Source organism: Cebus imitator, unplaced genomic scaffold (genome assembly GCF_001604975.1).
Source record: "Cebus imitator isolate Cc_AM_T3 unplaced genomic scaffold, Cebus_imitator-1.0 Scaffold61, whole genome shotgun sequence".
Classification (NCBI taxonomy): Eukaryota; Metazoa; Chordata; class Mammalia; order Primates; family Cebidae; genus Cebus; species Cebus imitator.
In genome coordinates, this window is record NW_016107376.1 from 6,832,474 (window position 1) to 6,852,662 (window position 20,189).

The window sequence follows — 20,189 nt, forward strand, 5'->3', positions numbered from 1 at the left end:
CCTCGGCCTCCCAAAGTGCTGGGATTACAGGCTTGAGCCACCGCGCCCGGCCAACTCTATGGTATCTTAATTATATGTCCGTAAAGCTGTTTTTTTTAAAAAATGTGTATTTCAAGTTAACCTGTTTCATACCTTTCTTTGGCCTCCTTGAGTGCAGTTTCAAGTCTCTCCACCTTCTGGTTCCCTTCCCTTAGGCACAGCAGGAGCTGGCTCACAGTTAACTCCTCATGTTCCAAGTAATTCTTGGCCCCCTCTGCAGATCTGCTCCTATATTTAGACAATGCCATGTTCAGTATAAAGGTTAAAAGATTTTCATCAGAAAAATACCAAAGCCTAAGAGAAGAGTGGCCCAATATAACTGGAACCAACTTACAGGAAGCGCTTTCCAGAACATTCTCCAACTAATTCTCAACTAGGGAACAAGCTCAACATCACTGTCACGAGGGAAATACAAAGCAGAACTATGAGATGCCAATTCACATCCACTAGGATGGCTAAAGTCACAGTGAAAGACAGAAACAAGCATTGGTAAGGACATGGAGAAAGTGGAATGCACATATGCCACTGGTGGGAATGCAAAACCAGTGGACCCCCAGCGCCAAGCTCCTCCATGCTTCCTAGGGAAGGTGTGGAGACTCAGTGAGGCTCTGGAGAGGCCAGCCTTACACTGCACATACCCATTTCCTCCAAACGGTCACTGTGTACCTGAAACCAGGCCACAACACCCACGGAACAGTTCAGCAGAGGCGGCCGTGGCTGAAGGTGCCAAGCTTTCCAGCAGTCTCGTGTCAAAGGGGACTGCAGTCAGGCAAAATATAAAGGCACATTGTATAGGCAACTGGCCTTTCTCCAAGTTAACAGAGAACATCACAGCTCAAGTCAAGGGGAGAAAACCTTTTACACTTGTGGCCTCAAGTAATGAGAGCAGAGAAATGGAGGCACTGTCGTTATGTCAAGTATTTTTCTTGATTTCAAAATCTGACTAAGAGATGTATCAGTGACAAACAAAACCATGATCACTGTTACAAAACATGAGGGATGGCTGTGACAATGCTAACGGCAGCTACTCTTTCAGCCACCGACTGAGGTTCACATGTCTAATAAACAGCCAGGATTAAATCCCAGTTTCCAGGACTCTAAAGCTCCAACTCCAAACCTAGAAATCAATCTCATACTAATTATGATACTCACAAGTGGTCCAGAGCTGTTATTTTAAAAATAGCCACGTGGCTTAAAAAAGGAAGTGGTCTTTGCATCTGGATATGAATGATGAGGAAGTGGCTTTGAAATTTCAAGCAGGGCTTTTTTATTTCTACTTCCAGGAACGTCTTTGAATATTAAAAAAGCAATTTGGGGGAAACTGGAGGAATTTTTAACCAAAAAAGGGAATTACTTTCATTTATGCCAATTATCCTGTTTGATGACAAAATATTACCTAAGACTTTCTTCCTTATACAAGGGCTTAGAAACATAATGGAAGACAATTTTTTTCTCACATTTTGTAAGTCATTCTATATGCACATTCATCAAGTTATACAAAGGTTTTAAGAATCTATGAGATGGCTGGCGTGGCGGCTTACACCTGTAATCCTAGCACTTTGGGAGGGTGAGGCAGGTGTATCACCTGAGGTCAGGAGTTTGAGATCAGCCTGGTCAACACGGTGAAACCCCATCTCTATTAAAAACACAAAAAATTAGCTGGGCATGGTGGCGGGCACCTGTAGTCCCAACTACTCAGGAGGCTGAGGCAGCAGAATTGCTTGTACCCGGGAGGCAGAGGTTGCAGTGAGCCGAGACTGCGCCACTACACTCCAGCCTGGGTGCCAGAGTGAAACTCTATCTCAAAAAAAAAAAAAAATCTATAAGAGATCCTTAGAGATCTTTTCAAAGTAACTGTGTCTTAAACAGATGATTACAGGAGTGAGCAGCTTGCAAAAGGTGAGCTAGCAGTCTCCTTGGTGAGCAATGCTTGTAAGAGTCAAGAGGTTCAGGCGCCCAGTTCTAGGTCTACCTCCGTCCCCAAGGCCACGCCACTGTTTAAGATGTCTGTTTCTTCACATCTACACAGGACAGGTACACTTGAGATGCCATAGATAAGAAATCTGGGCACTCTCAGGTGACACCCACAGTGACTAAGAGTGCTATAGGTCATTGTTACAAAGATGTTTCAATATTGGTCACCCTGGCTTGTAAGTAGGAAGTAGCAGGCAAAAGAAAATTAAAATATTTCATTTATGGAAGCTGGACAGCCTGAGTAAAATAGCACTGGGGAACCAATGAGCAAAAGTATCTGATTAGGAACAAATCATTGACTTGACTGAGAACCAGTTTGTTTTCACTTCTAACCTGCTGGAGGTGAGACACCATTAGAACAGAGTAGTCAGTGTGAGCCAAACAGGCACCAATAGTTTTTTTTTTTGTTTTTTTTTTTTTTGTTTTTTTTGAGACGGAGTCTCGCTCTGTCACCCAGGCTGGAGTGCAGTGGCGTGATCTTGGCTCACTGAATCCTCCGCCTCCCAGGTTCAAGCCATTCTTCTCTCTCAGCCTCCTGAGTAGCTGGGACTACAGGCGCTTGCCATCATGCCCAGCTAATTTTTTTTTTTTTTTGTATTTTTAGTAGAGACAGGGTTTCACCATGTTAGCCAGGATTAGTCTTTATCTTCTGACCTTGTGATCTGCCTGTCTTGGCCTCCTAAAGTGCTGGGATTACAGGCGTGAGCCACTGTGCCCGGCCACCAAACAGTTTTTAATCTGCCAGTTTGAGCTGCGACATTAAAGAGCATTCAAACGAAATATTCTTGAAAGGTCCTGGTTTAAATCATGAAGAAGTTACTTCCACAAGCCATTACACTCGAGTTCCTGTGACAAGCTCCTATAGACAAGCCTGCCCAACCCGCCTGCCTGCCAGCCCACGTCTTCCTTCACATACGTGCCAATGGAGACTGTTCTCGTGGGCCCAGGACTATGCTTGATTTCTTTCACTGACCCTTCTGCTTCTCCTTCCTGTAAAAAACAGAAGTGCGATGGATTTAACACAATATGTCTGCGAGACAAATTCTCTGTCAAAAGAAAAGAGGCAAAAGATGAATTTTTGTGACATGTAACGCAAGGAACCTTCCCAACATTCAGATGCGCAATGTTTAAACTGGGTGGCTCAGATGGAATGGAAATGTACTCTTCCCTCACCCAGCACACCCTGTCAAGATTATAAATATCCTGGCTAAGGCGTGAAGGTCAGTTTCCTCTGGCTCTACACTTTCTACCTGACTCCGTAAACATGAAAGCTTATCTGCTCCTCCCGTTCCTTGGCAGTTCCCTCTTTTTCAAGGTTAAGGTCATGCAGAGCTGGTGACAACTCCACATATCCTTCTTGGACAGTCCTTTAAAATGCAAAATGCTAGAACTCAGCAAGGCAAAGTTAAAAAAGAGGCAGTTTCTGTGAATGAGATTCACAAAGTGCCATCTTGGCCAAGTTGGTTCCCATCAGAAATTTGTATGCACCACAGGTCACTTAGGCAACAAGAAGACTAAGACTCATAGAATTTGAGAGGCATTTATATTCCAATAGGCTCCCAGGGAAAATCTTCAACAATGCACAAAGATGGTTCCAGATATGTATTTCTATATACAACATAGATATCTAAATATATATTTAAATAATATATATCTAATATGATTATATATTATATTAACATGTTATAATTAATGTTACATATATTTACATATAATTATAATACATAAGATATATAATATAATGTGTAATTATATAATATAGATATAGATCTATATTTAGATACAGAATATATATATCTATTATAAAAAACATAGATAAATGTATTTTTTCTCTGCTTGGGGCCATGGGAGCCTAGTTATTTTTGGTATTTCTTCCTAAATCTTGGGCAGTGCTTTCCAGTTCATAGAAGAAAAGCAAGCAAAACATGTTTACACTAAAAATAACTGTCACTCATTTGACAGGGAGAATGCGATGCTAATCATGCACCTTCAAAGAAGCTTCATTTGGAAACTTCTGATACACTGTTGGGTTTCCTGCAGTATATCAGTTATTGACAGAATGATAAAGTTCTTTGGTTAAACTTCTGTCTCAGTAATTTTTGACCACTTGCAGAAAGGGTACTCTGGCAAAATACACTTTTCAATTGGTATTTTAATTCTCTTGATTTTGGCCACTAAAATGTATGAGGGGGCATGGATGGCCAAGTTATTCAGAGCCATTTCCTAACTCTAGTGCAGCAAATAAATCAGAAAGCAAAGATAATCACACACTCATCTTTCAGATATAACCAGTAGGTGAGCTTTTTTGTAAGTTGCTCCCCATTCCTCCTGACTTAACTACAATGTACATTTTTCTCTTCCAGGGACACAATTTTTTTCTTTTTCTTTTCTTCATTTTAAATTTAAAAACAGAGTCTTGCTCTGTCACCGAGGCTGAAGTGCAGTGGCACGATCATGGCTCACTGCAGCCTCTCAAACTCTCAGGACCAAGTGATCCTCCTGCCTTAGGCTCCTGAGTAGCTGGGAGTACAAGTGCATGCCAACATGCCTAGCTAACTTTTTGTATTTTTTTTCTACACGCAGGTTTTTGCCAAGTTGCCCAGACAGGGCTTGAACTCCTGGGCTCAAGCAATCCTGCCCCTTCAGACTCCCAAAGTGCTGGGATTACAGGCGTGAACCACTATACCCGGTCCACTACACCCGGCCAGTCGCTTTTCCTGTATCCCGTGTGTACTCTGACTCAGCTGAAGTGACCGTCTGTTCTACAGAGGATTTCATCCTTCCTATCTAATGTTTGTTAGCAGCAATGAAGGAGAGGCCCCCACCTGGTCCGCCGATCTGCTCTGCTCTTTAATAGGGCTGCCCCTGCCCCCAGGCACAGTGGTAACAGATGCTTCTCCAGAGCTTAGGGCCCCCTCACTTAGACCACTTCATTTTGGGTTGCAGAGAAATTTGATTTTGATAGCACTGGCTTCAAACTCAGTTCTCAGAGGTTCCTGAGTAGCTGCTGTTGAAAGTGAAAGAAAAGCCCGGACACTCCTTGAACCTACAGCCAGAGCAGTTCTGCTCCTTCCTTTCTCCTGCTCTTATTTTTAATAGGCCAGGGTTCCTCATACCAGTTTGTTTGCAAAGAGGGTTCTGTTGGTACGGTGGCTCATGTCTGTCATCCCAGCACTTTGGGAGGCCAAGGTGGGTAGATCACTTGGGGCCAGGAATTTGAGACCAGCCTGGCCAACATGGAAAAACCCTGTCTTGACTAAAATACAAAAACTTAGCCAGGTGTAATGGCATGTGCCTGTAGTCTAGCTACTTGGGAGGCTGAGGCACGAGAATCTCTTGAACCCTGGAGGCAGATGTTGCAGTGAGCCGATATCACATCATTGCACTCTAGCCTGGGGACAGAGAGAGACTCCTGTCTCAAAACAAAAAGAGGGTTCTGTTGTTAAAAAATGTTTGTAGCTCTTTTAAGTGCATGGCTGAATACAGCTTTGAGACCTGGTTTGAAAAATGACAGAAGGTTCATGCTTGTGTGGTTTTTTTCTTTTTCAGGTCAGTCACAAAAATGTTCAATTTGCCAGGACATGATGAAAAAAATTACTACATCTTTCATCATAAAAGGTAATTAATATTTTTCCATTTTAGCTATGACAACCCTTACATGCATTATGCTATGCTTAAAAAATGAGGGCCAATTTCGCTTTGCCACACTGCAAGTTCCTCAATCCTTGGCTTCCTTGTGTTGACAAGAAAAAGTAGTATTTGTTTCATCTTTCCAGGGGAGGCTTTATAGTTTGCTCAAATAAAAAATAAAACCAAAAACTTACAGCCATCCTAATTTCAACAAAGGAGTCTTCGGAGGAGCCGCTGGAGTTCAGCTTGAGCTGCAGTTCAGACACGATGCCCAGCAGGTCTGCCTTCTCTGCCTGCAGCCGCACCACCTGGGTCCTGAGCTGCTCCTTTTCCTGCTCTGCTTCTGCTGCGGGAAGCATGGAGTCACCACTGAGGTCCTGGAGGTGACAAGGAGTAAAGTGAATGAACAAAGAAACTAAGGCCGGGCACCATGGATGGGCTCACACCTGTAATCCCAGAGCTTTGGGAGGCTGAAACAGGAGGATTGCTTGAGGCCAGGGTTTTGAGATCAGCTGGGCAACATAGCAAGACCCCCATCTTTACAAAAAATTCAATAATTAGCCAGGGGTGGTGGCTGAGGCAGGAAGACTGCCTGAGGCCAGGAGTGTAAGATCTTGTCTCAAAAAAAAAAAAAAAAAAGCCAACAAACAAATACAAATCAAACTAAGGACCTGGCCATGAGACTCAACTGCCTCCATACCCAGTGACAAGGAAGTTTCTCAAGACCTTTGTGCCCTGTGCTTTAAAGTAGAAAATTCCAGCCTTTACTTGCCATTTTTTTTTTTCTGACAGTCTCACTCTGTTATCCAGGCTGGAGTGCAGCGTCACGAGCTTGGATCACTGCGACCACTGCCTCCTGGGTTCAAGCAATTCTCATGCTTCAGCCTCCCAAATAGCTGGGACTACAGGCACCTGCCACCATGCCCAGCTAATTTTTGTATTTTTGGTAGAGATGGGGTTCTGCCACGTTGGCCACACTGGTCTTGAACTCCTGACCTCAGGTGATCCACCTGCCTTGGCCTCCCAAAATGCTGGGATTAGAGGCGTGAGCCACCACGCCCAACTGACAATTTATTTTGGCATAACATTTAAAATGGAAATTTTTACATTATTTTATTGTATTCAAATAATCAAAATTAAAGGTAACTTCATGACAAGAAAGACAGCCTTCCTTGCCATGCTGGCATAATCTGATATTATGGAAATAATCAACCTCACTTTGGCAACAGTGGACTCATAAGCTATTGTCTAAAATTCCAGAAAGGACGGACAAAACCTGCCACCACCCAACCTCCTGCCCTTTTCCTCCCCACCAGTGCCCACCCATGCCCCTTCTTCCCACACTTGGCATGTCTGTTAGAAGCCAAAGCACCAAGGACATGATTTGGTTCAGTGACAGCAAAGCACAATGGATGGTCCAAAACAGTGTGGGGGCTGGTCCCTTTCACACTTAAGGTTAGTGTTTTTGTTGTCATTTGTTTGTTTGTTTGAGATGGAGTCTCGATCTGTCGCCCAGGCTGGAGTTCAGTGGCACAATGTCGGCTCACTGCCACCTCCACCTCCCAGGTTCAAGTGATTCTCCTGCCTCAGCCTTCCGATTAGCTGGGATTACAGGCCCCCACCACCACGCCTGGCTAAGTTTTTCTATTTTGAGTGGAGACAGGGTTTCACCATGTTGGCCAGGCTGGTCTCGAACTCCTGACCCCAAGTGATCCACCCACCTTCGCCTCCCAAAATGCTGGGATTACAGGCGTGAGCCACCATGCCCAGCCTATGTTGGTGTTCAAGGTTGCTAAAAGTACATCTGGTGAGAAATAAGAACACTTAAAATGCAGAGACTGGTATGAAGGATTTAAAAAAATTAAGTTCCAGCCTATGCAGACATGAATAATATACATCAGTATCCCACTACTGTCAGGGCTGGGTTGTGTTCACCACGTTGCAGTGACTGCATATGACAAAGTCATAAGAGAATGACTCTGTTCAGATGTGGTGTTTCCAGGTGGGAGGAGGAAGAACACATCTAGGCTATACTCTGGGTGCATCGCCTGGAGCAGATTCTCTTCAGTTCCTGGGCTGTTTTTGTGGCTGAGAAAGAAAGATGTGGAGGCTGGGCGCGGTGGCTCTAACCTGTAATCCCAGCACTTTGGGAGGCTGAGGTGGGCGGATCATGAGGGCAGGAGTTTGAGACCAGCCTGGCCAATATGGCGAACCCTGTCTCTACTAAAAATATAAAAATTAGCTAGGCGTGGTAGTGGGTGCCTGTAGCCCCAGCTACTTGGGAGGCAGAGGCAGGAGAATCGCTTGAACCCAGGTGGATGTTGCAGTGAGCTGAATTGCGCCAGTGCACTCCAGCCTAGGCAACAAGAGTGAAATTCCGTCTCACAGGAAGAAAAAAAAAAGAAAAATGTGGCATCACACAGTCTCTTTGGTCCCTTCCAGCTGTCAGGAAACCTCCGTTGCTTCTATGTACATGGCACCATGCTTTGGTTCCCTTCCCAAACCAGAAATAAATGTATTTGAGATGATCAGAAAATGGCGACACATGAGAAAAGTGAAACTTCCCCCAACCTCCGATCTTTACAGCATAACTAACAAATGCCTTAAGACCAACCTTTAAAGAGAAATCTCAGTTACCTTCAGGAATATATAGCATGAGTAAGTGTTATCTATGGATTCTCCAAACAGGTAATGAAAATAGGTGATCTCAAACCTGTCAACACTAAATTGAGTTTCTCTTTTCCCTTTCCTTTTGATAGATTCCCTAAGGGACGGGAAACAGGACCAAAGGCTCCTCAGAGAACCAAAACAGCATCAGAAAGACATCTGGATGCATCATAAACCAACCATCCATGAAATACTGAAAACCGGGGGTACAGGCATTAAGCGGTAACATGATGTACCCCTTCTATTCCTGGGATGATGCTCTTCCTACGCATGGGGCAGCCTCGCTACAAAACAACCACCCGGCCTTAGAGAAAAGCAACTCATTGTGAAACCGAAGAGTTCGGTCTGCAAAGAAAGGTGGGAAGTCTGCATTCTCTCTTAGTAATGAATCATACAAAAGACACACAAACTTAAAGAAAAAAAAAGCAGTAAAAGGACAGGTACTGCTCAGCTAGAACTCAGAAATAAGCAGGTAAAAGTGAGACTATACTTTAGTAGGAATCTTCATATATCTCTTCTTGACGTAAGGAAATTGAATAGAATGAGTTTTTTTTTTCTTTCTTTCTTTCAAGGGAGGGTCTCACTCTATTGCCCAGGCTGTAGTACAGTAGCATGATTTTGGCTCACTGCAACCTCTGCCTCCCAGGTTCAAGAGATCCTCCCACCTCAGCCTCCTGAGAAGCTGGGACTACACCTCCTGAGTAGCTAGGACTATAGGCGTGCACCACCATGCCTGGCTAATTTTTCTGTATTTTTAGGTGAAACAAGGTTTCACCATGTTGGCCAGGCTGGTCTTGAACTCCTGATCTCAAGTGATCTGCCTGCCTTGGCCTCCCAAAGTGCTGGGATTACAGGCATGAGCCACCATGTCCAGCCTAATATAGTATTTTTCTAAATAACCTTTTATGCTTTAGATGATTCTATATCATCCTTCCTTTCCCATTCTTTTCTTTCAGTTTGTTTCTTTGTTTTCCTTCTTTACCTATCCAAGAAATTAGAGATCAGTGAAGTTTAAGATAGAGTCTCTAGAAAAATCACCTGTATCCAGAATAAGTCCTGCCTTTACCATCTCAGTGCCTTACCCTCCAAAGGGCCGTTAGGTGCCAGGCTTGGAAGAACATGGACAGCAGAGGGCTCCTTAGCAAACACACCCAGTGGGGGACGCCAAACAGTTTCTGGTTTGTTTCTTTACTAATGTCTTTGATGTCCACTCCCAGGTATGAGCACATTTTCCAGGTTCTTTGGGTCAAGAAAAATGTGTCTCTCTTTTCATCTGTGGTAACGCGATAGCGTCCTACCACAACATGACATTTTCCAAAACATTTTTTAAAAGGAAAATGTATAGTGAATAATCTCCATTTTAGACTGAGCAAACAGACAAGGTCAACAAGTAAAAATTTTCAGTAATAGGTTTTTTAAACATATTTTTTATATCAAAGACAAACTAAAAACAATTGATGGTTTAAAAACTAAAAACAGAAACTAAAAACAGAGGCCCATCTGCACCATCTATAATGAATACAGAACACTCATTTATAACCTCAGTGTTCTGCCTACAATCAGTATGGTCAAAGCTTTACAAATTTCTTTCCCCTAAAAGAGATTATACATGACCCTTAACAGGTCTACCAATCTTTTCAGCAAAAGCACTTCTTCCAAGACCAGGCAAAACACCAATCCAGACTGAATCATGAAAGGTTTTGATCTAGGAGTCTAGACAATTAAGATCCTACCACAAATGTTAAGGGAAAAAAAAATCACAATGGATCAGTCTGCTCACCTCAGATGACCTTTCTGATTTCCCTTTCAGTTTCCCAAGCTCTTCCTTCAGTTTCTCATTCTCTTGACTCAAGGCCATTAGACGTTCTTTGGCTTCTTTGCTCTGTGTCTCAAAAAACTGGCGTTCTTCCTTCTGTTTCTCTGTCCAGGCTGAAAGCTCCTCAAATCGCCCTTTCATGGCTTGATTATTTAGCTTCATGGCTTCTGCAGGAGGTTCAGAGGGATGGAGTCACACACCAGGAAGAGTGGACTTCATCTGATGACTCAAACCTCTCCTAGACCACTTTACCACATGGCTCTGAATCTAAGGATGCCATGCTTAACCTCGGCCCAAGGGGCAGCAGCAAAAAGATTAAGTGGCTTTTGCTTACAGAAAAGACCAGTGAGATTAACATCATTTCTAGTCCTTAAAAGTCCCAAGAAATCTGGGCATGGTGGCTCAAACCTGTAATCCCAGCACTTTGGGAGGCCAAGATGGGCAGATCACGAGGTCAGCTATTCGAGACCAGTCTGGCCAACAAGGTGTAACCCTGTCTCTACTAAAAATACAAAAAATTAGCTGGGTATGGTGGTGTGCACCTGTAATCTCAGCTACTCAGGAGGCTGAGGCAGGAGAATCATGAGAACCTGGGAGGCAGAGGTGGCAGTGAGCCGAGATTGCACCATTGCACTCTAGCCTGGGCAACAGAGTGAGACTCCATCTCAAAAAAAAAAGTCCCAAGAAAATAAAGTTGATTGGGTACCGCCACTACAGCACAAGTATCTAAATATCTATGGTTACCAGGGAACTAAGGAAGTTCTTACTACTCCTAGATTCAAACACTGGTCCTGCCAAAAGCCATGGCTTGAGATACCAGGATGCTGTCTCTTAGGAAGGTAATATTTAGGACCAACTCTGGAACCATAGCAGCCTTTCTTCCTTTTTTCTTTTCTTTTCTTTTCTTTTTTTTTTTTTTTTTTTTTTTTNTGTAGATATGTTGTGTTGCCTCCGAGACCTCTGTTCTGTTCCATTGGTCTATATCTCTGTTTTGGTACCAGTACCATGCTGTTTTGATTACTGTAGCCTTGTAGTATAGTTGGGAAAAAATTTTTGCAACCTCCCCATCTGACAAAGGGCTAATATTCAGAATCTACAAAGAACTAAAACAGATATACAAGAAAAAAAGACAAACAACCCCATTCAAAAGTGGGTGAAGGATATGAACAGACATTTTTCAAAAGAAGACATACGTGAGTCCAACAAACATATGAAAAAATACTCATCATCACTGGTCATTAGAAAAATGCAAATCAAAACCACACTGAGATATCATCTCACATCAGTTAGAATGACAATCATTAAAAAATCTGGAGACAACAGATGCTGGAGAGGATGTGGAGAAACAGGAACACTCTTACACAGCTGGTGGGAGTGTAAATTAGTTGAACCATTGTGGAAGACAGTGTGGCAATTTCTCAAGGATCTAGAAATAGAAATTCCATTTGACCCAGCAGCAATCCCATTACTGGGTATATACCCAAAGAATTATAAATCATTCCATTATAAAGACCCATGCACACGTATGTTCATTGCAGCCCTGTATACAATAGCAAAGACCTGGAACCAACCCAAATCCCCATCAATGATCGGCTGGACAAAGAAAATGTGGTACATATACATCATGGAATGCTACACAGCCATCAAAAACGATGAGTTCATGTCCTTTGTAGGGACTTGGATGAGTCTGGAAAACATCATTCTCAGCAAACTGACACCAGAACAGAAAATCTGGGTGTTGAACAACAAGAACACGTGGAGTCAGGGAGAGGAGCATTGCACACTGGGGGTGGTGGGGGTGGGGTAGGGGAGCGACAGCAGGAGGTGGGGAGGTGGGGAGGGATAACGTGGGGAGAAATGCCAGATATAGTATGCACCTAAAGTAAAATAAACAAATTAAAAAAAAAAAAGATTATCTGGGCATGGGAGTATGTGCCTGTGGTCCCAGCTGCTCAGGAGGCTGAGGTCAGGAGGATCACTTGTGCACGGGAGACTGAGGCTGCAGTGAGACATGATTGTGCCATTGCACTACAGCCTAAGCGACACAGTGAGACTCTGTCTCAAAAAATTAAAAAATCCTAGATTGAACTGAACACTTATTTCAACGAATTCCTTAGATTTTTATATGTAAGCTTGCATCCAAAAGTCAGATCACAATTTCTCAGAATAAACGACATATTAATATGTTACTTCCTTATGTGTACACAGAAAAGTTAATTACTTCAAAGGGTAGATATGAAAGGAGTCAGGGAATCTTTTAGGATAGTAGCTCTGTAAATTTGACACTTTAAACTTTACTGAAAATCAGAACTTCGCTGGCTTGAAAGCAGCAGGGAAGTAGTACTTTGAAAAGACAAACTTCCACCCCCACACTCTCTCCATATCTGAAAACTGGGAGACCTTGTGAATCCCAAGGAGTATTAGAATCCCAAGTGAGTCCATGGGTAGTGCAGAAAAGAACTTGTAAGAATAAAATGCAAAAGTACAACTTTGATTCTTAATCCAAGGGCACGCTGAATTCTGGGAACACCATAAATATATTCAAACCAAGTAGGAAGATAAACGGCCACTGAGGTTTCTGTGCTGGTTGCCATGGCAATGTCACGTGTTGATGTCAAGCCTCACACCCTGTGTGACAGACTTCAGAAAAGTGCACTGACCTGCCAGTCAGATTAGCTCCGCCACTTCCTACATCTGTGACCTGAGGCCGACTTCTTAAATGGTAACCACTAAATCCTAAAACAATCACAGATGTTGCTACTTAAACTACCAACAACTTTTTAAAGACAGTCTTGCTGTATTGCCCAGGCTGGAATGCAGTGGCACAATCTTGGCTCTCTGCAACCTCTGCCTCCTGGGTTCAACCAATTCTTTTGCCTCAGTCTCCTGAGCAGCTGGGATTACAGGCACGTGCCACCATGTCCCACTAATTTTTGTCTTTTTAGTAGAGATGGGGTTTTACCATGTTGGCCAGCTGGTCTCCAACCCCTGACCTCAAGTGATCCGCCCACCTTGGCCTCCCAAAGTGCTGGGATTACAGGCGTGAGCCTCTGAGCCCAGCTGCCAATACTTTTTTTATAGGGCCAATTAAAATCCTATTATAAAATGCTTCATGACTCTGTTGATACCAGATTTTCTACACTGAATATTTGTGTACATTCACTGTGTACTTTGGCATTATGGGTGTTAGTGTCACCACCCAGAATAAGATAAAAGAGTCTGGAATCCCAGTTTATCCCTTCCTCTCATCACAACCAAGTGGTCAACTATGCAGTTCTGAGATAAGTTCCAGGCAGACACAAACACTTCAGCAAGGAGTGCCATGGAGATCCTGTAAGCAAACCTGGATCTCCCCACCCATGAGATAACCAGGTCCTGAGGGAGTAGAGTGCAGAGTGTGTGTGATGCCTTCAAAGTTCTTCCTGTTTGGCTACTTCCAGACAAGAAGAGTCAGTTAGTCTCAGTGATTTCAGATTTCATTTCGTTTTTTTGGGACAGAGTCTGCTCTGGGGTGCCATGGTGTGATCTCGGCTCACTGCAAACTCCATATCCCAGGTTCAAGTGATCCTTGTGCCTCAGCCTCCCAAGTAGCTGGGACTACAGGCGTGTGTGACCATACCAGGCCAGTTTTTTGTATTTTTAGTAGAGAAGGGGTTTCACCATGTTGCCCAGGCTGGTCTCGAACTCCTGGCCTCAGGTGATCCACCCACCTTGGACTTCCAAAATGCTGGGATTACAGACATGAGCCACTGTGTCCGGCCAGTAATTTCAGATTTTCTAGGCCATCTTCCTGCTTACTGTTTTCCAGATTTTCTGAACATTAAACTTTTGTTGAAAAGTGAATTGTTGTATAAAAATAAAATTCCGTTGTATAGAAAATGAATTCTGTTGTATAGAAACAATTCTGGGCCAGGTGTCATTGCCCACGCCTGCAATCCCATCACTTTGGGAGGCCAAGGTGGGTGGATCACCTGAGGTCAGGAGTTGGAGACCAGCCTGGCCAACATGGCGAAACCCCATCTCTACTAAAAATACAAAAAATTAACTGGGTATGGTGGCAGGCGCCTGTAGTCCCAGCTACTTGGGAGGCTGAGGCAGAAGAATTGCTTGAACCCAGGAGGCAGATGTTGCAGTGAGCCATGATTGTGCCATTGCACTCCAGCCTGGGCAACAGAGCAAGACTCTGTCTCAAAAAAAAAAAAGAAAAAAAAGAAATGAATTCTGTTGTAGAAGTCCTCCTTTCCCAAGCTGCTGGCAGCTGAGCAGTGTGGCCTGGGCGTGTCATAGTCCCTTCCTCCTCCTAGGGCTTTGGTTGGATTTAGTGGTTTTAAGCAAAATCTCTGTTGAGTGTGTGGCTTTTTAAAATCTAATGTGAAAACCATGTAACTTGTCTTCAGGCCCAGCCTGTAGTTAATCCACCCTCAAACCATACTAATTCTAAATTGGGTTACACAGGAAAACAAGAGTAGCCAAACAGCTACAGGTAAGACAAATGCGGTCTAAGGTTTCAGAATAAATACAGCAACATACATTAAAAGTGTCATGTAACATGGGGCATTAAATTTTGGACTTGTCCTGCCAAGAGCAGCAGAGGCTGATTGAGTAAAAATTTACATCTAAGTTTTGTTTTCTTTTTTAAGAGACAGAGTCTTACTCTGTCAGCCAGGCTGGAATGCAGTGGTGCAATCACAGCTCACTGTGGCCTTGAATTCCTGGGTTCAAGTGATCCTTCCACTTCAGTTTCCTGAGTAGCTAAGACTACAAACACACACACCCAGCTAATTTTTTTTTTTTTTTTTATTTTTTTATAGGGACAAGGTCTCACTACTTTCCCTAGGCTGGTCTTGAACTCCTGGACTCAAGCAATCCTGCCTCCGCCTCCCAAAGTACTGGAATTACAGGGGTAAGCCACCACGCCCACCCTCTTTTTCCTTCTGAATGGGCTAAATGTCATTATGCTTGTTCCCTGAGATACACACACTTTTTATTTTTACCTGTATCCAAAAGTAAAAATCAAAACAGATTTAGCCTCGCCAAAAGCTAAATCCTGTGCTTCTCCACCTGCTACTGCCTAGGGAAACAGGGAGAGAAGGGAGCTCACCACCAAGCCTGAGTGCAAAGGGACGGCATTTCCAGAAGCCTGGGATGAACAGGGCATGCAGGGACCAGCCCCGCTCACCTTTCAGCTGGTGGTTCTCGGTAAGGAGCTCCTTCATCTGCTGCAGCAGCTCCTCCGGGGTGAACGTGTCCAGGTTTGGATGGGCCAGATGGGGGGGTCCATTTCCTGTGCTTTCACTGGGGCTGTCCCCCTTCTCAGTGAGGCAGCTGAGAGGTTGATGGGACATTGCAGAAGTTCCTGTGGAAAAGTCACCAGTTGAAAATAGAGCTGTCCCCGCCCCACAAGGGGTCCCCAGGAGTCCCACAAACCCATTAGTGATTGCTTATATTGACTCCAAAAGTTGCCCACTTTCCCTCCAGTTACATTTTGAACATTTTTGATTCTTCCTTTTAAACAAGAAAGGTATAGCCTAGTTTCAGAAGAGGGTGTGTATGTGTCTGTGTGTGTATGGGTATATAAAAGGGTACAGTGAGGATTTGGGAAATGGGGGAGGGAGACAAGGGTATGACAACATGATGATCAGGATATATGTAGACAGACATGGGCAAAGTGTCATGAAAAAAATTTCCCAGGCAAATTTTCAAGCTCAAATCTCCTTATTTCAAGTGAATTGCATGGTAAGCAAATTATCTCTCCATAAAAGCTGCTTTAAAACTCTGTATTTTGTTTCTTGTATTTTGGCTAAGAAGAAAGGGAGAATTAACATTCTCTGAATGCTTACTATGTGCAAACTCAGCACACCAGACCTGTCACTGACTCTAATTTCACTAATGCTGAACTAGGCAGCTGTTTTATATAGGTGAGGAAGCTGGGCTTACAGAGGCGCACAGCTCATCCAAGGCCAGGAAGTGGCACCGCCAGGTATGAAAGCCACACCTTGTAAAACAACAGAGTTATTAGAGTACTGAATACGTAGGCCTTAATATTCTATTTTTCAATGCATACTGAAAAGACTAAGATATCTTTAGCTGCAATTTAATTGCATGGTCTGAAATTTTTTTACACATACCACTTTGTCTTGTAGAGGGGGTATATTTTTTACATACACCACTTTGTCTTGTCATGTGGACATATAAATGCAAGACAGATGAATGAATCCCCACTCTGCTTCTGTGTTACCTACCACCCAGGCAAACATATTCAGCAAAAATTTTCACCTTCACACTTGGGGAAAATGATGTCTTTTCTTCAAGAGCTGACGGGGATAGATTATAAAGCAATACATAGCAAAGGCAACCCCTCCCCACTGACGCTGAATACACATGGCTCACACACACATTCCACAAAGGTCAAGAGTGGCCAAAGTCCAGAGAGACGCCTGAAAAAGCATATTGTTACTTCCAGGAAGTTTACTGTTAGAAGATCATTGTTTTATTTTTGTTTTTAGGTTTTTGTTTTTTGTTTTTTCAGAGAGAGAGTCTCTCTCTGTTGCCCAGGCTGGAGTGCAGTGGCGTGATCTCAGCTCATTGCAACCTCCACCTCCCAGGTTCAAGCAATTCTTCTTCCTCAGCCTCCTGAGTTGCTGGGATTACAGGCATGAGCTACCACGCCTGGCCAATTTTTGTATTTTTAGTAGAGCCGATGTTTCACCATGTTAGCCAGGCTGGTTTTGAACTCTTGACCTCAGGTGATCTGTGTGCCTTGGCTTCCCAAAGTGCTGGGATTACAGGTGTGAGCCACTGCACCTGGCCCTTAGAAAATAATCTTAAACCCATCTACCCAACAGATAGGTATTAAGCAATGATGTACACTATACATCATGTATAGTATAGAAAGCCACTGATGCACAACAGGGACGAAGAAAGAACTTGGAGGTGAGCATCCCATTTCTTTCTTGCTTGCTTTTTTTTTTTGAGACAGAATCTTGCTCTGTTGCCCAGGCTAGAGTGCAGTGGCACAATCTCGGTTCAATGCAACCTCCACCTTCCAGGATCAAGCGATTCTCCTGCCTCAGCCTCACAAGTAGCTGGGATTAAATGTGCACGCCACCATGCCTGGCTAATTTTTGTATTTTTGGTGAAGACCAGGTTTCACCATGTTGGCCAGGCTGGTCTCAAACTCCTGACCTTGTGACCCTATTTCTAATGAGGGAAAGGCATCGGTCTCAATTAGATACACAGCCACTGTTGACCTCCACAGAGGACAGGGGTTCTGTCTATTTTGTCCGCTGTTGTATCCCCAGGACTGAGAACATTACTTGCCACATAGAAGGGAGGGCTCAGTAAATGTCTGTTGAATACATTTTAATAGCTTCCTAAATGACTAGCTTTCAGTCCTGTCAATTTCAGTCTTCTTGCCCTCATGGTTTCTTGTGCAATACAAGGTAATTTCCCTGACTCCATCCTTCCTGTACAAGATAGACTTTTCAGCTTCTTAGCAAGACAATCGTGGCTTTTCAGGGCCCGACCCAACTGACCCACCAGAGTCACCTCTGCCACCAAACTACTTGGAGCCAAGGCACTTTAAAAAGCTCGCAGTTCCCTGCATTCTTCTGTCTCTGCGTCCTTGCCTCTCTTCTGCCCTCTGCCCTCTGTCTGGCTCCCCTCGTGTCCTGGCAAACTTTCACTGGACAGATCAATGTCCAGATTAACTATGACGTCCTGTGTCATACGAACTGTTCCCTCCTCCGAGCACCCAAGAGCACTCTGCATTTCCATCTCCTCTGCCCATTCTGAAATTACTGCTGTCATTTTCTGCCCATCTATTTTCTCTCTATGTTATTCTTACCAGAGAATGGCACACAGCAGGCTTGCATTTGTTGAGATGAAATGAAAATATAGCATAATGAGGTATTTTTAAGTCTAGCACCTGTAAAATGCTTTCTGCTGTGCAGGTGACTAACTCAGCATGCTAGTATTGTTAGGAGTTTCTCCACAGTTCAACGGCATTCACTTCCAGAGTCTCGAAATCCAGTTTTCTAACTTATTTGAAAACTTAGAAGTGCTTTTTTTTCTGTCACTACAAAGCCATCTGGGTATTACTTCACAAGACAGATTCTAATAATCCTCATACACGTGTCAAAGTGGAAACAATGAAAACTTTTAAAATAATTTTTTCTTTCTAAATGAAATATGTTTTTTGTTGAGATGGAGCCTCACTCTGTCACCCAGACTGGAGTGCAATGGCATGATCTTGGCTCGCTGCAAACTCCACCTCCCGGGTTCAGGGGATTCTCCTGCCTCAGCCTCCTGAGTAGCTGGCAGGTGTGCACCACCACACCTTGCTAGTTTTTTGTATTTTAGTAGAGACGGGTTTCACCATGTTGACCAGGATGGTCTCAATCTCCTGACCTCATGATCCACCTGCTTCGGCCTCCCAAAGTGCTGGGATTACAGGCTTGAGCCACCGCACCCAGCCAATATTTTTAAAAAAGAGTTTATTTTTTTTTTCCTTTTCCTTTGGGTTTTCTATTTCATAAATTCCAAAGAATATATATCAAATATGCCAAATTTCTATAAAACAGAAGTGTAGTTCACAGCTAGAATATGTGTGCATCTCTACCTAAGTTAGAGCAGGGGTTTGGCAGGACACAATACAGTATCCAGTTGCCTTCGAGAATAAAGTTTTGTTTTTTGGGGAGGAAAGTTAGTTATATTCCTGGCATAATATGCAACCTAAAGATTAGTTTATTAAAAAGAAGCTGCTGTTTTTATAGTGTTGTACATAATATATAAAAAACTCCTAAAACTGACCCAGTGGAAAAACAGATCGATTATGCCAGGGACTTAAATCAATCACTGTCCTCTCTCTACAGGTCACATTTAAACTTGCCTTGTCCACTCCAGGGCAATCCCTGGCCTTGCCGTCTGCCCTGGGATCTCTCCAGCGCTCCCCAAAATGGCCTGTCCTGAGAGGCTGCTTGGCCCACTAACTCCTTTCTCCCTGGGTCAAAAGAGCAAGGTGGGTTCTTCTGTTCACACTCTTAACACCTTGTTCACCAGATCCAAAGGCTTCTGGTGTTCTCACACTGCCTTACTTTCTATGCTTTCATTTTCCATTTTCATCCTTACAAACAGTTCTGTGGCGTACATTTCCATACAGTAGTTTTCCTGGTGGTAGAGGCCAGGCCCGAACCTGGGTTTCATTTTCTTTGAGTGATGTTTACTGCCTGTAGCTCACACATGTCGATGGCAAAAACAATTCCTTTGGGGTTCTCAGCCTCATCAAATATCCTCTCTCTATAGAGTGTACACACTCTCCTAGACAAAGCGGCCTATGTAGATTCCCATCCCCTTGGAGAGGGATCGCTCTGTGGTACCAACCCTAGGCACCTCATTCAGCTCGAGTAGTGGTCCCACGTCTCCCAGAGGTGTGTCTGTAACCACCTCCTCTTTATGGCGAGGAACCGGCTGCGGAATCCTTCCCAGCCTGCGGGAGGACGTCACCTCCAAGCCCCTGGATGACCTGCAGAGGGGTCACCTGCAGTCGCCGGGCCGGCCCAGGACCCTTCCCGGGCCCATCCTCTGTTCACTACCCACCCTTTCCCACCAGGTCAGGACCCGCTGGGGCCTGGGGACCCTCCCAGGGCAGCTGTCCCGCGGGTGGGCCGCCCCACCCCTCGCCACCCTCACCCGGACAGGCTCCGGGCCGCGGGGCAGGGCGGCGGGAACCGTTTTCTGGCCGGAGCCCGCCGGGAAGGAGCCGCTGCCGCCTCGCCCACCCCTGCGACGCCCTGCCCCGGCTCACCTGCCACCCGGCTCGGCCTCACTCAGGGTCACTGTTTCCTTGGCATCGTGCCGCCGGGAGAGGGCTCCGGACCAGGATGGGATGATGACCAGGGAACCTGCCGGGAGGGCGGTAGGGACAGCAGGGCTCGGGGATCCTGGGGCTGACGTGCGGCCTCGCGACCCCGCCCAGAGCCGCTCAGCTGACCGCGCGCCGCACCCCTCCAGCTCCGGGGAATTTCCCGGGCCCCGCCCACCGAGGCCCCACCCACCGAGGCCC

At 44.6% G+C, this 20,189-nt stretch overlaps 1 protein-coding gene and 2 long non-coding RNA genes across 5 annotated transcripts in view; 2 read left to right on the forward strand and 1 right to left on the reverse strand.

Annotated features, from left to right (window-relative positions):
- The window catches only part of OPTN (optineurin), a 38,921-nt gene extending 18,839 nt beyond the window's left edge, over positions 1-20,082 (reverse strand). For all 3 annotated transcript variants that reach the window (XM_017529850.2, XM_017529849.2, XM_017529848.2), the window contains exons 1-6: positions 19,932-20,082; positions 15,306-15,482; positions 10,091-10,293; positions 5,838-6,020; positions 2,930-3,003; positions 133-267 (exon numbers count right to left, since the gene is read on the reverse strand). In XM_017529850.2, the coding sequence (XP_017385339.1) occupies positions 133-267; positions 2,930-3,003; positions 5,838-6,020; positions 10,091-10,293; positions 15,306-15,471 (761 nt within the window). In that variant the 5' untranslated portion in view covers positions 15,472-15,482; positions 19,932-20,082. The remainder of the gene's footprint in view (positions 1-132; positions 268-2,929; positions 3,004-5,837; positions 6,021-10,090; positions 10,294-15,305; positions 15,483-19,931) is intronic.
- On the forward strand, positions 5,505-8,719 carry LOC119471427. The gene is made up of 2 exons (XR_005200476.1): positions 5,505-5,631; positions 8,403-8,719. It is a non-coding gene; the product is annotated as an uncharacterized LOC119471427 (long non-coding RNA).
- On the forward strand, positions 14,997-19,937 carry LOC119471426. The gene is made up of 3 exons (XR_005200475.1): positions 14,997-15,029; positions 19,000-19,145; positions 19,555-19,937. It is a non-coding gene; the product is annotated as an uncharacterized LOC119471426 (long non-coding RNA).
- Positions 20,083-20,189: the final 107 nt, after the last annotated feature.